Source organism: Peromyscus eremicus, chromosome 7 (genome assembly GCF_949786415.1).
Source record: "Peromyscus eremicus chromosome 7, PerEre_H2_v1, whole genome shotgun sequence".
NCBI classification, from domain to species: domain Eukaryota; kingdom Metazoa; phylum Chordata; class Mammalia; order Rodentia; family Cricetidae; genus Peromyscus; species Peromyscus eremicus.
In genome coordinates this window covers 47,732,845-47,749,814 of record NC_081422.1, presented here as the reverse complement: position 1 = coordinate 47,749,814, position 16,970 = coordinate 47,732,845, and the positions used below count along the sequence as shown (strand labels likewise).

Here is a 16,970-nt window from a genome sequence, read left to right as displayed (position 1 = left end):
TGGAAGGGAAATATAGAATATACATTTTTCTTACTGAGCTAAGACATGAAAATGACAATTATAAGGGTGTGGGAAGGAAATGGGGCCTTCACCTGGAGTCTGACTGAAGCCGAGGATGAGGAATCCCAGCACAATTAGCTGCCCGAATAAAGCCTGTCTCCCTCTAGCTGTAAACATGCAATGTTCTAAGACTCTCCCGCAAACCTCAGTCTCGGGGAAAGGACGTGCACCAAAGCCCTTGGGCAACCCTAGTGGCTCCTGGTTGTACCTTATCAGACTATAATTCCACCCAGGGCATCTCCAGAACAGCCCCCCAATCTCATGTAGTAAAAAAAAAAGGGGGGGCTTCTTAGCCACTTTTTTTAGGCATACTTTGAGAACCACCAACATGTTATACACGGCAATGGTGAGGCATTAATTGGGGGTTCCCCTTGAGGTGCACATGCTCACCGCAGGTATATCTTATTGTCTGTGACTCATTTTCAAGACATTCACACCCATGCTCCTGAATGTGCTTTATTCTTCCCTGGAGTGCCTTTTCTTATTAACATATTCAATCAGATCTCTGACTGTCCACCAAACTGGTGAAGCCTGAAATTCTCCCGAGTCATAGCTTTGAAAATCCCATTAAGGGCTGAGTCAAAGTTTCTAAAAGATTATGGGGATGCCTTTGGCCTCTGAAGGTGACAGTGTGGAGCTGTGTCCACTCCCTCACCAATGACATCACAGCATTCACTCAACTCAGCTGCATGGTCAGGTAACAGGAAGTAAAATGAGTGTCATTTTTATTGGGATTATCTTCCACCAGCCCCCAAACCTGAGATTTAGGAAACAGAAAACAAAGGAAGGTGGAAGTTTTTGAAGACTTTTTAAAAAGACAAACTGAAACAGTAAACATTTTCTTGTTCCAATTACTTTATCCTTGAATGATTCTGCCTTTATTAGAAATTTTAAAGAAAAAAAAACCAACCAAAGAATGCAAATACAAGCAAAGAACTAAGACTGACATTTATGACATGCTTTTAGTAACCATAAAGCATATCAATAAAGTAGGAAGTATCCAAAGTTGAAATCTGTACACACACACACACACACACACACACACACACACACACACACTTCCTTTCCATATCTAGAAAACATTACCTTAAAGCCTATGTCCTGATCTGGTGGCTTGTAAAATCTTTCTTCCTCCTCTTCTAGAATTTTCCCTGAGCCTTAGATGTGGAGTTGCATTGCAGATGTATCAACAGGAGCAAGCCTTCCCTCTTTTAAATTTAATTTTTTATTTTGAATTTATTTATTTAAAATTTATTCGTTTAAACTTTATTTATTTGTTTATTTCTCTATCAAGACAGGGTTTCTCTGGGTGACCTTGGCTGTCCTGGAACTCACTCTGTAGACCAGGCTGGACTCAAACCATGGAGATCCACCTGCCTCTGCCTCCCGATTGCTGGGATTAAAGGTGTATGCCACCCTCAGCCCCTTTATTTTTTTTTAATTTTTTATTTATTTATTTATTTTTTTGAGACAGGGTTTCTCTGTGTAGCTTTTGCGCCTTTCCTGGAACTCACTTGGTAGTCCAGGCTGGCCTCGAACTCACAGAGATCCTCCTGGCTCTGCCTCCTGAGTGCTGGGATTAAAGGCGTGAGCCACCACCGCCCGGCCAGCCCCTTTATTTTTCAAAAACCCCAAACAAAACAGCTGGACAATGGTAACTGACCCTCAGGACCTCTCTCGCGGGACAGCTCTGCTGATTGATCCCCATCTGAGATTTAGCGTCTTCCATTGCTCTCAGGAGCCCTGTCTTCGGCCTCCATTGTTCAATGAACCCTGCTTCCCTCTTGCATTCACGTGTCTGCTGTCTGACTCTGTCTGGGATCCATTGGTGGGGTCTGTGAGACCAGAACTCAGTGTTGGCCTCTGATGTGGAGAGCTCCAGTGTTTGCTGACTGTCTGTCCCCTTGCATCAATACCAAGCCCTCCTAAGTCTGTTGGCTAGACTCCATGGCACTCAAAGAGAACACCCAGTCTCACTAGGAGGGTAAGGGTTCCTGAGGAGCTGAGAGAAACGTGTTTTGTTTTCTTCAGGGGTGTGGCTGCCCAAGGTTGCTCATAGTTTAATTTTATTTTTTTTTATTTTATTTTTTAAGATTTATTTATTTATTATGTATTCAATATTCTGCCTACATGTAGGCTTGCAGGTCAGAAGAGGGCACCAGATCTCTTTATGGATGGTTGTGAGCCACCATGTGGTTGCTGGGAATTGAACTCAGGACCTCTGGAAGAAGAGCCAGTGCTCTTAACCTCTGAGCCATCTCTCCAGCCCCTGCTCATAGTTTTAAAAGAGACCCCAACCATACTCACTGGTCTTCCAGGCTCATCTTGGATAGAATCCTTTTCTAGCTTTAGGCATTGTTGGTGCCCTATCTCACTTGTCCTCAGAAAAAGTTCACACAATACAGTCTTTGTGCATTAAAAAAAATACTGCGATGGAAAATATGGAAAAATCTTTGTTTAACCTACAACTATAGTCATAGTCATAGTGATGGAAATAAACAATTACATAAGTTAATTAAAAAATCATTATAAAATATACAATGTGAATATTCAGTTAAGCCCACCCTGTTGCTAATACTCACTCTGTAGCCCAGGCTGGCTTCAAACTCACAGAGATCCTCCTGACTCTGCCTCCTGAGTGCTGGGATTAAAGGCGTGTGCCACCACCACCCAGCCCCATCTGATTTCTATCACCTGCATGGAGGCTAACAACTGTCTGTAACTTCGGTTCCGAACGATCTGACATCCCTTTCTGACTTCCATGGTGCATAGACATACATGCAAGCAAAACACTCATACACTTAAAATAAAATTTAAAAATATATAGAAAAAACCCTATACATTTTGTTAGGGAGGAAATCCAATTTCCCGCTAATGCTTATACATTTGCAGTAGGGATAGACCTCTGGAACAGATGACGGATTAGCAAGAGGAAAGCATGTTAATTCAGTACACAGTCCCTGTCACTCTCAAGAAACCTCAGAAGCATCCTTAGCAGTGACTTAGAATGCTGGCTTATGGACCATCTTTAATAAGGAACAGTCAATTTGTGGAGAAATGATAAGAACAAGAAATCAGGATCCAAAGGTGGGAAACTAGAAGGTGAGTGTATATGGGGGAAATAATGAAGTGTGTATATGGGGGAAATAATGAAGTGTGTATATGGGGGAAACAATGAAGTGTGTATATGGGGGGAAATAATGAAGTGTATATATGGGGGGAAATAATGAAGTGTGTACATGGGGGGAAATAATGAAGTGAGGCTTGTTTGTAGGTTCCTTTGTGCTCTGTGACTTTTCCTGGGGAAACATGACTAGACAGTCTTGGCTGGCCTTGTACTTGTGATGATCCTCCTGTCTCTGTTTCCTGAGTGCTGGTATTTGTCACCAACTTTTGCTAGAGGGCTATTAATGAGTGAGTTTCACTAAGGCCAGAGGGAGACGGGTCACTTGCCATTTCTTTGCAAATCACCTTTATGTCATTTTATGGAGGTTTTTCTTTTCTTTTAATTGAAAATAGATTTCTCTCTCTCTCTCTCTCTCTCTCTCTCTCTCTCTCTCTCTCTCTCTCTCTCTCTCTCTTTCCAGGATTTCTTTGTGTAGCCTTGGCTGTCCTGAAACTCACTCTGTAGCCCAGGCTGGCCTCAGACTCTCAAAGATCTGCCTGCCTCTGCCTCCAAGTGCTGGGATTAAAGGCGTGTGCCACCACCACCTGAGAGGGAAGTGGTTTTTTTTTGTTTGCTTGCTTTTTTGATTATTTGTTTTTAAATTAGTATTCTTATTTGTATTTTCTATTTTATTTTATTTTTATTATTTCTTTTTAAGTTTTCCTTTGTTGGGGAGGTTACTACAAGGGTGAAGGGTAGATATGGAGGCACTGGGAAATGAGTGGGGTTGGGGTATGTGATGTGAAATTCCCAAAGAATCAATAAAAAATTATATGTAAAAAATCTTAAGATAAGAAAATAAAATAAAGCAAGTAACCAAATAAAATAGAATGAAAAATAGAAAAAGAAAACAGATTTTTTTTTCCAGACAGGGTTTCTCTGTGTAGTTTTGGTGACTTTCCTGGATCTCGCTCTGTAGACCAGGCTGGCCTTGAACTCACAGAGATCTGCCTGGCTCTGCCTTCCAAGTGCTGGGATTAAAGGCTTGCACCACAGGCTGCCTGGTGAAAACAGATTTTTTATACAGTGTATTCTGGTTATCATTTCCTCTCCGCTAACTTTTTCTTGAATATTCATTTTTCTGATAGACAGAGCTTCCAATTTCTTTCTTGATGTTGATATGCCTGTGTGCTTCAGATTTAGGAGAACGGTGAGTCATGCAGAGGCCCTTGATATTCTGTGTGCACACATACGTGCTATGTGGTAAAGTACATGTAATATTAAGCTTACTGTTTAATCATGCTTTAGTCTACAGTTTAGTTAAGTACATTCATGTTATTATACAACCAATCTCTAGGCCTCTTTTCATCTTAGGAAGTTTAGAGCAAAACAATTAAAACCTTCTCCTCCTCATCTAGCTCCTGCAACCACTATTCTATTTTCTTTTGTAAAATTGCTAAAAAATTTTATTTACTTATTGTGTGTGTGTGTGTGTGTATAAATCAGAAGACAACTTGTTGCAGTCACTTCTCCCCTTTTACCATGTGTGTTCTGGGTTGAATCCAGGTCATCAGGCTTGGTGATGAGTGCCTTTACCTGTTGAGCTATCTCACTCATCTTGTATTTTTCTTCTTTTTTATTCCAATGACACTGATACCTCATAAAGGTGAAAATATACAATGATTGCCATGTTGTGACAATTTACTTAGTGTAAGTGTTCAGATTCTTTATTTTTAAAGTATGAATAGTATTTCCCTTTATGCATGTACCATGTTTATCCCTTAATTTGTGGGTGGAAACTGAACAGTGGCTGCTATGAGCATGGGCATTCAAGTGTGTCTGAAGCTCCTCTGCTTTTCGATTTTTTGGGGTTTATTTCTAGAGGCAGAATGCTGGATTATGGTTATTCTCTTTTCATATTTTGAGGACACACGGACACACACACACACACACACACACACACACACACACACTTTTACATTTCTTTCCCTTATTGAGCCTATATCTGGTGTACTGAATGTGGAGATAGCACACCTGGTGGCCTCTGTCTCCGTTTTGAATAAGTGGCCCCTAATTGGTGGATAAGGCACAGAGTTAGGGTATTTGTGTGGATATGTGGGGTTAAAAGGGGAACATTAAAGCCTAAATACTTTATGTATAAACTTCCAACCTAATTCGCCAATCTCCACTGCAATAACCTGGGCCCTTTCACCCCCCCCCCCCCATCCAATGTGTGCTTGTAGAGGTTCTATGTAAACGTGTCACGAAATCCAATTCATCAAAAACAAATTCACTTAAAAGGGAAACCAATTAGCTGGGCAACATTCATTTAATCCCAGCACACCCCAGCACTCGAGAGGCAGAGGCAGGCAGATCTCTTTGACTTTGAGGCCAGCCTAGGGTCTACAGAGTCAGTTCCAGAACAGCCAGAGCTCTTATACAGAGAAACCTTGTCTCGAAAAAAAAAAAAAAAAAAAAAAAAAAGGAAAACGATTTGTTCAATATATTTTCTCTCTCTCTTTTTAAGTTTTACCTGTCATTTTGTTTTTAAAACAGCATTTTAAGATAAATTCGGTCAGTTTGTGTCAGTACCCTCACTACTGTGGTTAGAGTCTGAAGGGCTGAGGAGAAAACTCTGAAAGATATACATGTCCGTTTTTATTCCTAGAGACGTACACTGTAGTAGAAGGAAATAAATCATTAACTAGCAGATTTTGATAAATCTTTCTGCTCTCTGGGTCGAAATATGCAGAACGAAGTTATGATTACAAACCACATATTCTATAAACGTGTAGAAGAGCGCTCTTAAATGCTGGGTACATCTGAACCCAGAACAAATGGATAACAGTGTTTTAATTTGGAGTAGTATGACATCACCATGGTAGCAATAAGCAGCGCACATGCGCAGTTCCAAGAAGTCCCCACCCCGCCCCAGCACGCTCCAGAAGCAGCGGAGCACTCCCAGTTCCCCGGAGCATGCTTCTCCCCGTGCCTCGAGGTTGCTCCGCCCTGCGGAAGCCAAATTACCAATCATAGCCCGCGCATTGACTGTCGTCATTAGCGTGTGCCCATCCTTTAAAAGTTTGGGGGCGGGCTCCCGGCCTTGCGCATGCGCTCCTGAGCGCTCTCCACACGCTGGTTTTGCGTCTTTCCGTACGGTACCTAAGGCGAGAGGTGTCTAGCGTCAGGGGGCGACTTGGGACCTGGTCGCCGCCACCATGGGTAAAACGGTTGATTCTCTGGGTCAGGGAACCCGCCCCGACCCGGTGCGGAGCTTCAATCGCTGGAAGAAAAAACACAGCCACAGGCAGAACCAAAAGAAGGAGCGGAGGAAGCAGCTGAAGAAGCCGGAATGGCAGGTCGAGCGCGAGGGGATCAGCCGCCTGGTGCAGAACTACGAGAAGGTGAGGCGGGCTTTGGGGAGCGCGGGTGGGCGCCGCGGGGCCGTGTCGCCGCGGTGGTGGACATCGGGGAATGGTGGTGCGGGAAAGGGGCGGACCCGGCCAGGGAGGCCTCACAGGTAGTCTGTTGGGTGTCACTACCCAGGTCTGGCTCCTCTGCTTGCCACAGTTCTGGGAAAAGTGATAGAAATGCGGTAATACCCCGGGGAGGGACACTTAGTGCAGCAGGGATTACAGAATAGGGCGGTAGTGACAGCTGAGGAAAAAACATAGCGAATGGAGGGGGCGCCAAGGATGTATAGTTCAGTTGAGTGCTTGCCCAGCATTCAGGAAGCCCTGGGTTCCATCTCCAGCTCCACATAAATGGGACACTTTCTGAGCACTAGGGAGGCGGAGGCACGGGGATCAGAAGTACAAAGTCTTCCACAGCTTTATAGCAAGTTCGAGGTCAGCCAGGGATACATGAAACTCTGTTTCAAAAACAAAATAAATAAGATAATGAAATGTGGAATGATATAAAAGAATGCTGTTCTTCTTGGGAAATGCTTAAAATAATAAAAATAATATCTACCTTTAAAAGTACTCTCCATGTGTTTTACGTGTATTCTTTGCCTCTATCTTAGGTATGGATCTCAATATTCCATTTTATTGATGAGAACAGTAGAGTTTGGAGAGGATAAGACCTTGTCCTAATTTCTCACATCTAGTAGTATGGAGTTGGAACCTAGACCTGTGTCTGTTTCCAAAGCTTTGGCCTTTTAAGTTTGGCATTTGCCTTCATCCTTTAGCATAATTCTGTTCCGTCTTATTTCCTTACTCCGTGTTTCTCAAATCAGTATAGAGAAACTGAGTAGTCTCATAGTTAACGCTTTGACAAGCTGACATCTCTTCCTGCCCTAGGCTTCAGCTCCTTAGGAATGTTACTTCCTCTCCTTCCCCATAAAACCGGTATTTTTCAGCATTCATCTACCTCACTTAGACTCTCTGTGAATGTCCCCTTTCTAGTGTAGGGACTTCATAGGTGCACTCATCTTGAAATTAAAGTCATTACTTGTTATCTTGTAGCTTAAACAACAACATCAACAGAAGATAAACTGTTGAGAGTTGGTAGCATTTAAGAGTTAGTTTGGGTGTTGAGTTCATATAATATGATTATGATTTTGTTCACCAGCTGTGTGACTTTGGTTATGTTTTACACTAGTTTCTCTCTTTAAAAGGTTTAGCAATAGCACCTACCTTATAAGTTGTGACGAATTAGTAAAATAATATGTAGAAAGCATTATTTACAATACCTGTCATATAGAAATAATCAGTTAAAGAAGAAGCCATTAAAAGCAAATTACTTTGGGGACAGGGTGTATCTGTGATGTGGTGGTAGTGGCACACACCTTTAATCCCAGCACTCAGGAGACAGAGGCAGTCAGATCTCAGAGTTTGAGGTCAGCCTGGTCTACAGAGCAAGTTCCAATACAGTCAAGGCTATGCAGAGAAACCCTGTCTCAAAAACCTACAACCAACCAACCAACCAACCAAAAAAACAAATTGCCTTTGGATTTCGTTTTGGACTGTGGCTAGAATTGCTTAGGGAATGTAGCCTTAGCCTTTGCTTGGTTTATACCTGTGGATCTGTGATTCCTTATTTTGCTGTACCCAGAGCTTTTCAGAGTTCACATCCTTATTTCTGCCTGTGCGGAATCTACACACTTGGGTTACAGGATACCATTAAGACTAGCAGTCATTATCTTCTCTCCTCTACCTCAGCCTTCCTTCCTAAGTTTATAATCTTATAAACTTTATAATTAGTTTCTGTTGTCACTGTAGCACAGTGCCATAAACTTCTGGTTTAAAAGCTTATATTTTCATACCCCTGGAGTCCAGAGTGTGATATCACTTTCATTGGCCAAAAAATCAGGGTGTCAGCCAGGTTACCCATGCTACCTTTGATAGCGTCTAAGGGTGAATCACTTCCTTTCCTCTTCCCTCTTGAGGTTGCTGATCTTTGGCCTGGCTGGGTTCTAGTACAGTTTGTGAGTGGGAGGATTTGTATACTGGGAGTGTGTGTGTGTGTAATGGTGAGGATGTGAAACATGTGGGGCAGTGTTATGGGTGTGTGGGCAGGAAGGGGTATGGGTACCTATGAGCAGGATGTATGTAGTAGTGTGTGTATGTGGGGAGAAGGGTATGTGTGTGGGAAGGTTTGTTTGTGGTAAGGATGTGTGTGTGTGTGTGTGTGTGTGTGTGTGTGTGTAAAGGTGTGAAATAGGGGTGTGTGTGGGTGGGTAAAGTGTGGGGGTGATTGAGAATAGAGTGAGTGTGTGGGAAAGGAGGCCTCATTGGGGGGTAGGGGAGAGTGCCTTGGGATGGTAGGAGAGCTATGCATATATTTGGGAAGGGTGTGTGGGGTGTGTGTGTGCGCGTGCGTGCTGTGTGTGATGGGGTATTTTGGGAAAATATGCATTTGTGTGGGCAGTAGAATATATGTGTGTGGAGGATTAGGGTGTGAGTGAAACTTATGGAAGGAGGATATGTGCATGGGATCTGGAGTATTGGGATTATATATGGGATTATATTTCTAGCAATCCACGGAGTCTATTTAATGAGCAAAGGAATTTATTTGGGAGTTAACTCACAAGACAGAATCAAGGAGTTTGTCACAGGATCTTGGAAGGGTGAGGCACGGTCCAATGCTGTTCTCTAGCAAGCTCTGTCTGCCTTGGTCCATTCCAGCATCCAAAACCACGAGATAGCGAAGAGAGAGCGCCTAAGTGTGTCCCAGGTCTTAAGGGTCCCCCAGTGGCCACACCACAGGGGCATGTATCTCAAGGTCATAGGCAGGTGCAACAGTTACAGCTGCCTCTCTGGGGCGGTGCTTCAGGGCACAGCTCAAACAGCTCCCACTGAATAATGGGGGAGTTAGGGTATATGTATGTGAAGGAAAGGGGAAGGGTGTGCCATGAAGGTTGGTGATGTGAGTAGAGGAGGTGGAGTGTGTGTGTGCACATGTGATAGAGTGTTGCAGAAATGGGGAGTGAGGCTTATGAGAATATGGAGCTGTTTGTTTTAGTTCAGCAGCTGTTTTCACTCTTCCCGAGTCACTCAGACTGTTATAATCAGCCATGCTATAGAGAAGTGCAGCATTCTGCAAATGGTTTTAAATCAGAATTTGACCTGGTGGTTGGAGGCAGATTGCTTTTTCTTTTGATTGAAGTAAATGGAACATTCTGTGGTGTTTTTATCCTTTTTATTCCATGCATTAATATTTGTGAGAAACAGGTGTTATCAGATGGGGGTGGGGGGGTCAAGGTAAAAAGTATAAGAGGGTGATTAAATGATAATCTATTCTATTCTGCTCTCTTGCACCAACCAATGTTGAAATCCTTAAAAGTATTTGCTCACTATTATATTATGAAGGACACAGAATTTAGAGGGAATTTGACACTGAGGAGACTGAGTGGTGGAATACTAGTCATTGTCTCTTTTTTCTAAGAAAAGGACAGAGGGAGGAGTGTTACTTTGTTCATTAAGATCATGTCCTATTGTAGGTTTCAAGAATTCTCTTGAATATAATCTTCTGAGTAGGGGTTGACAGGTTGACAAAGTGCTACATATTTAATATCAGGCTTTGTGGGGTCTATAACCTGTCACAACTGTGTAGATAATGTATACATGACTGGCTGTAGCTGTTTTTCACCAAATCTGTTATCAAAGTCAGGTAGCAAATTGGATTTGACTAGTAGGCATTAGCTAAATCAAGACTTCCTATTTCTTCCTTATAATAACATGTACATAGCTCTGTACTGGAATGGTTGGCAGTGTGATGTTAAAACTTTCATTTTTCCCAGTTGAATTTTCCTAGGAGGCTAGCAGACTTGAGGAAGATATACTGCACTTTCTTTATACTTTGAAAGCACTGCTTGCCTGTGCTTTGTCTGGTGGAGCTTGCAGAGCTGGCTGCCTGCCTCTTCTGTATTAGTTACTTTTCTCTTTGTTATGTCCAAAAATACCTGACAAGAAGCAGCTTAAGGAAGGAAGGGTTTCTTTCGACTGTAATGAGGAGATACAGTCTGCCATGGCAGGAAAGACCTGATGGCAGGAACATGAGGCCACTGGTCATGTTGTGTCTAGAGTGAGGAAGCAGAGGAAATTGAATGTTGGTATTCATCTAAATTTCTCCTTTTTATTTAGTCTGGAATTCCAGCCCGTGGAATGGTGCTGTCCACATTTAGGTCTTTGCACCCCAGTTAGCTCAGACTAGAAATTCTGGACAGTTATGTCAAGAAGTTTGTATCCTATGTGATTTTAGATGTCATCTAGTTGATTGTGTCAACTGTCACAGTCTACCTCTTGCAACTTGATGTCTAAACATATCACTTTAAAGATGTGACCTTCTGCCCCTTGTCCACCATTGTCTCAAGACCATCTCATAATGTAAAATGCATGTGTTTCATCTCTAAAAGTCCCCATAGTGTGTTTTTTTTTTTTTTAAATAAACTAGTCCCAACATTGTTTAAAAAGTCCAGTCTCTTCTGAGGCCAAGCCAAGCTCTTAATTGTGAGCTCCTATAAAATAAAAACAAGTTATATAGTTCTAATACATAATAGCACAAAGTAAACATTCTCATTCCAAAAGGAAGGAATGAATGATTTGATGAAAGCAATACTGAAACCTAGCAGGACAAATAACAAATCTTGAAATTCCAGGTCTGACACTGGAGACTAGTGAAGGAATCATCTGGGCTTGGATGACTCCACCTCTGTAGCTTTATCACCTGCAACACACATGCCCTCTCTCTTGGGTTGCCTCCATTCTGTGACTGAACTTTCATCAGTGGACGCCCTATGGTCCAGCATCTTAGTGTTCGCCATCACACATTCACATAATGGCTTCTCAGGGCCTTCTTGCTGAGACTCTGACCCTGCTACACATTTGCCTGGCCTAGTGGCTTTTGGAACCTTAGCATAAACCTCCATGATCCCCTGTTCTTGCATCTTTCCTGCCTGCGCCTATAAAACTAGGACATGTGGATGGCATTGCCAAACTGCAAGTTCTCCTGTCAGCTTGAGATATAGCCTGGCCACTTTGGAGTACACTTGGGTCAGCTTCTTTGTGTCCACCCCAGAAAGCACTTCCTAGGTGGTTGGCTTTAGAGCGGGGAGCTTCTTCAGTGGCATTCTCACTTTAGGTCCTTTTCTTTCAAATGAATTTGCATTTCCTTTAGATGGAGACTTCATTAGGTAGAGTCCTGTTCTGAGACACCTTTTCCAGCAGAACATAGGGTTCCCCTAATGGTGCCAATCTAACAGTTTACAGTTGCTTTCTCAGCAATCATATTTCCTGAAATTTTAAATTTCCTCTTTCCTTGCCAAATGGTACATTTTCCCTGTCTGTCTGCTTCATTTGTTACATGTTTTCACTGTAGACCTGGTTGAGAGCAGTAAGCTGTAACCATGACACTGACAGGTTTACTGCTACCCTGGCTTGAGATCCCCTTGCAAAACAAATTAAGCCATTACTTTTGAGTTTATCTTCATTCATGTTCTCAGGACACAGACAGAATGCAGTCAGATTCTTGGGCAGAGTATGACATGAATGGTTTCTAGTATAGGTCTGGACAGTCTTTTTGTCCCTCTGAATGAATCTCATGAACTTGGCCTCCACTGTCTGCATTTCTCCTGGCATTCTGGTCTTTTGAACTGTCACCTGAATATCTTATTCAGGTATGCTTGCACACTCCAAGAGTTCTCTAGCTTGAAGTTTCATACTCTTTTACATTCCTCTTTCAGACAAGTGCTGAAGGTGTATAAATCACACCATCAGGCTTATCATAGCAACAGTCCCAGTTCTTGGTACCATTTTTCTGTATTAGTTACTTATCTCATTGTTGTGAGCCAAAAATACCTGACAAGAAGCATCTTAAGGAGGGTAGGGTTTATTTTGGCTTAGAGTTTGAGGGGATTCAGTCTCTCTTGGCAGGGAGGAGGTGGCAGCAGGGGTGTGAGATGGCTGGTCATGTTTTGTCCACGGTTAGGAGACAGATGAATGCTGGTACTGCCTACGTTTGGGTTGGGTCTTCCCACCTCCATTAACCCAATCTAGAAACTGCATCATAGACATGTCTAAAAGTTTGTTTCCTAGTGATTCTGTATTCTTTCATGCTGACAGTCAGTGTTAAACATTATTCCTTCCTCCTTTGGGTATTCTACATCCTGTGAAAGCACTCATTAGTTACTGGTGCTACAAGTATAAGGAAGGAGAAACACATCTTATGTCCTGTTTATAAGAGTATCTGCCAATTTGTTCCACTATAGGACTTGATGTTATTTGAATGAGTAGCTTTTATTTAGAAGCGGTGGTTTGCCTCTAATTCTGCTATATGAACGATGAGCTAAGCAGCACAATGTAGGGTAAAGGGGGAGGGGTGTATTATGAACTAATGAATCATCTAGCAATTCTTATCTGACATTATTTCTTTTTTACAATCTTTTTTTTCCAGATAAATGTAAATGAAATTACAAGATTTTCAGATTTCCCTTTGTCCAAAAAAACATTGAAAGGTAGGTATATATGGTCATTTTAGGATAAATTGTTAGATTTATTCATGTCTTCTCAATTTTTTAAAAAGTGCATATGTATGTTCATGTGTATGCCTGTACATATGTGCTGTGTGTGGAGGCCAGATGACAGCCTTGGGTATTATCTTCACGAAACCGTTTATCTCTGTTAAGGCAGGGTTGCTCATTGACTGGAACTCCTTCATTAGACTAGATTGCCTGGCCATCAAGCCCCAGGAGTCTCCCTGTTTTTACCTCCCGGTCTAGGTTGAAGAGCATACACCGTATGTGGCATTTTTTGTAGGTCTTGGGGATTGAACTCAGGTCCTCATGCTTGTGAGGTCAGCACTTTACTGATTGAGCCGTCGCTCTAGCCCTGTGCCTTTTCTTTAAGAGAAGTCATGAAATACCATAAATACAAGGTCTGCTTTTTTGAAACAGTTTTGTTTTGTAGTCCAGGAAAGCCTTGAACTCCCTCTATAGTCCAGACTGTCCTCAAACTCTGCACTGTTCCTGCCCGGCATGTACCATCAACCCCACCTCTAAAATACTGAATTTTAACCATTTTTATTTCCTGTTCTTTCTGGATTGGTTGAAGAAGATTAGTTAGAAAGGATCAGACTGAAACTCGATGATTCTATTAGTTCCACAGAAGAACAAACAAACATATGTTACCTTTGCATTAGGTTTTTTAGGGTAGCTGTAACAAAATAACAGCCTTAAGTAGCAGACATTTTCTTAGAATTGATGCCTGGAAGTCCAGGGATAAGATGCTGGCAGGAATAGTTCCAGGGCTTTAAGAGACTGTCTGTGATAGGCTTGTCACCATGACTTGCAGATGACCTGTCTTTTGGAGTCATCTTTTTTTCTTTTTTGATGAAAATTGTGTATGTTTATGGTATGCAACAGTAAGTATGACTTGAACTATGTATATAAACCAAGCTCATTAGTGCACTTATTTTTACTGCATAAGGACACTGAAATAGACTCTCAGCAATTTTCAAGCTTAAAAAGTATATAATTGACTATAGTTATTGTGATACTGTGATGTACAGTATATCTGGTTTTTGTTTTTGAGATATGTTTCATATATCCCAGATTGGCCCCATTACTACTATTGCTTTGTAGCTGAGGATGACCTTGAACTTCTGATCTTTCTGTCCCTGTGATCTGTTTTATAGACATACACCCAGGGACCAAACCCTGGGCGTCATCCAAACACTCTGCTGACTGAGCTATCCCCAGCCCACAATGTATCTCTTGAACTTATCCTCACCTGTGTAACTTTGTGTTCTTTGAGTAATAGCTTTCTATCTCCCCACCTCCCCAGTTTCTGGTAACAAGCATGCTTTTTGTTTTTAGGATCTATAAATAGGAGATTGTCTGGGATCTATCTTTCTGTGCCTGGCTTGTTTCATTTAATACATATAATTCTAGGTTCATCCACGTTGTCACCATTCTGCATATTGTCTTAAGTCCTCAAATAAGCCTCTGTCTTGAACACTAGAACAATTAGTCTCCAGCTTAAAACAAACAAGGCAGCTAATTTACTATTCTTCCTGGAGTGTGTGTGTTGGGTGGTGGTGTGAGTGCCACAGTGCCCATGTGAAGGCAGTCTTCTCCTCTCACTTTGGTCCTGGGAGTCGGACTCAGGTCATCAGGCTTGCACAGGAAGCACTTTACCTGATGAGCTGTCTCACTGGCCCATTTCCTGCAGTGTTGAAAGCTTGGAGCCATAAGCTTTTAGTTTTCAGGATATAGGCCTCAGTGATGGTAGATTTGGAAGTCTAGCCTGTGAGCCTCCAGGACTTCAGAATTAAGTGAGCTGTGCTTTTCCTGATTCCATCAGGGTAGAGTAGAAGACCTTCCAGCCGTCTGTTTGTGATGGGGGTATACAATCCAGCCCATAGCATCATCCTTTCGGAATTTTCTTAAGTATCCTTCTCCTTTCTACACTGCCAGGTTTGCAAGAAGCCCAGTACCGCTTGGTAACAGAGATACAGAAGCAGACCATAGGGTTGGCTTTGCAAGGTAAAGATGTGCTTGGAGCTGCCAAAACTGGATCTGGCAAGACTTTGGCTTTTCTCATTCCAGTAAGTACATTTAGTTTGGATCACAGCCTCTATTATATAATTTTATTACATTCTATACCCACAAGGCAAGCAAATAGTTATTATGTAAACAGTTCTTTAATGTTGGAGTTTCTGGCCACATAGGAGCCACACCTATCTTGTTCTTTTCCTGCTCTCACACTCTTCAGCTCCACCGCAGTGCCTTGCTAATGGAAGGCACTCAGTAAGTAACTTGTTGCTGTGAATGTGTCAGTGTGATTTTATAAGCTATTGCATTCTGAAGGAGGTGGATAGTCTATCGTGGCAGTGTAGAATGGTCCTACCCTGTCTTTGTGCTTGGCTTTTTTCATTTGATATAATTCTCAAGATACCTGGTGGAGAAAGCTGTTGCCTGCCAATGGTATTTATATTTGCCACTTGTTTAGGATAAGGCTGAATATATTCATGTTGTGAGAATTCTTTCCTCAGGGAGATGTAAGCAAAAATCTACTCCTGCCTTGCAGATACCAACAAAGAAACAAAGTATGGTCCCACTGCAGTCCACCTTTGGGAGCCAGTGAGTTTATTGGCTTGCTTATAGAACATGAGTGAGGGGTTACTTCAAGAGGATAGATAACTTCAAAGCAACTGCATCATTGGAAAGTTTTCATCCCAGCATGCGTTATGACATCCCCATAGCTGCACTGAGAGCTCCCCTCAGTTGGCCCACTACACTAGTATACTCTCGCACCTCTTGAGACACTGAGGCCATATACAGTTAGGGAAGATGACATTAAAATGACTGGGAGGCACAGGAGGGAGTGAACAGAATCTCACGTGAGGGTTCAGTGACCTTCCATTCTCTGCTATGAGAAACATCAACAAGCTCAATTTCTGGGCTCATTTGGTGGTAGTTACAGCTGTTCTGATTAAGATACCAGCTGTTCAGCTTGGAAGATAGTATTCTGCAATAGCTCACTTCAGCTGGATTTGGGGGTTTGTTGATAATTTCCTGGAACATTGGTAGCTATCCTTTATAGTAGTAAGGTAGTAGAACTGCTTAGGAATTCACTTACATCTCATTTGCTTAGTTGGATTCCTAATTTGGTTCCTATAAAAACAACTGGCCCTGGGAGGAAGAAAGTCATGATTTGTTTCAAATACCTCAAAACTAGTTTTCTCTTAAATCCTAGCTGATGATGATGATGATGATGATGATGATGATGATTATTATAGCATTCTCTTTTTACATGTAGGAATTCAGTTACTGTAAAACTATAGGAGCTGTACAGATTATAATGTGGTTTCTGTTTAGAAAATAATTTTCTTGTACCTGTTTCAGTGGTCTGTGGACTACACATACCCTCTCCAATAAGCTGGTCTTCTGATTGTTTGGTTCTGACATCAGATAAGTTGTCTTAGGGCTTCTCTTTCCTCTCTGAACTAGGGTCGGATGTTTCTGTTAGTTGGAAGAAAACATCCCCAAGAGGTTTTCTTGGATTGGGTAAAACTTGTGAGAGGAGTGCCTTTTGTTTGATGGTGTCTTTGATTTGGAGGAAAAGGTTGAGATTTTTCTAAGAGTTTGTTGAATACAAATTTGCTTTTGTCTTCAAGGTGTTGGAAGCCTTATACCGCCTGCAGTGGACTTCAGCAGATGGCCTGGGGGTTCTGATAATTTCACCTACTCGAGAACTGGCCTATCAGACATTTGAGGTTCTACGCAAAGTAGGAAAAAATCATGACTTTTCAGCTGGTCTCATCATTGGTGGAAAGGTTTGTCCCTATCTATCCCTTCCTTCAA

General features: G+C 42.1%; 1 protein-coding gene across 1 annotated transcript in view; it reads left to right on the top strand.

Annotated features, from left to right (window-relative positions):
* Positions 1-6,285: 6,285 nt before the first annotated feature.
* Positions 6,286-16,970, top strand: part of Ddx10 (DEAD-box helicase 10) — a 171,263-nt gene continuing 160,578 nt past the window's right edge. Inside the window, exons 1-4 of the mRNA XM_059267888.1 lie at positions 6,286-6,570; positions 13,061-13,121; positions 15,081-15,211; positions 16,784-16,942. Of these exons, the coding sequence (XP_059123871.1) occupies positions 6,385-6,570; positions 13,061-13,121; positions 15,081-15,211; positions 16,784-16,942 (537 nt within the window). The 5' untranslated portion in view covers positions 6,286-6,384. The remainder of the gene's footprint in view (positions 6,571-13,060; positions 13,122-15,080; positions 15,212-16,783; positions 16,943-16,970) is intronic.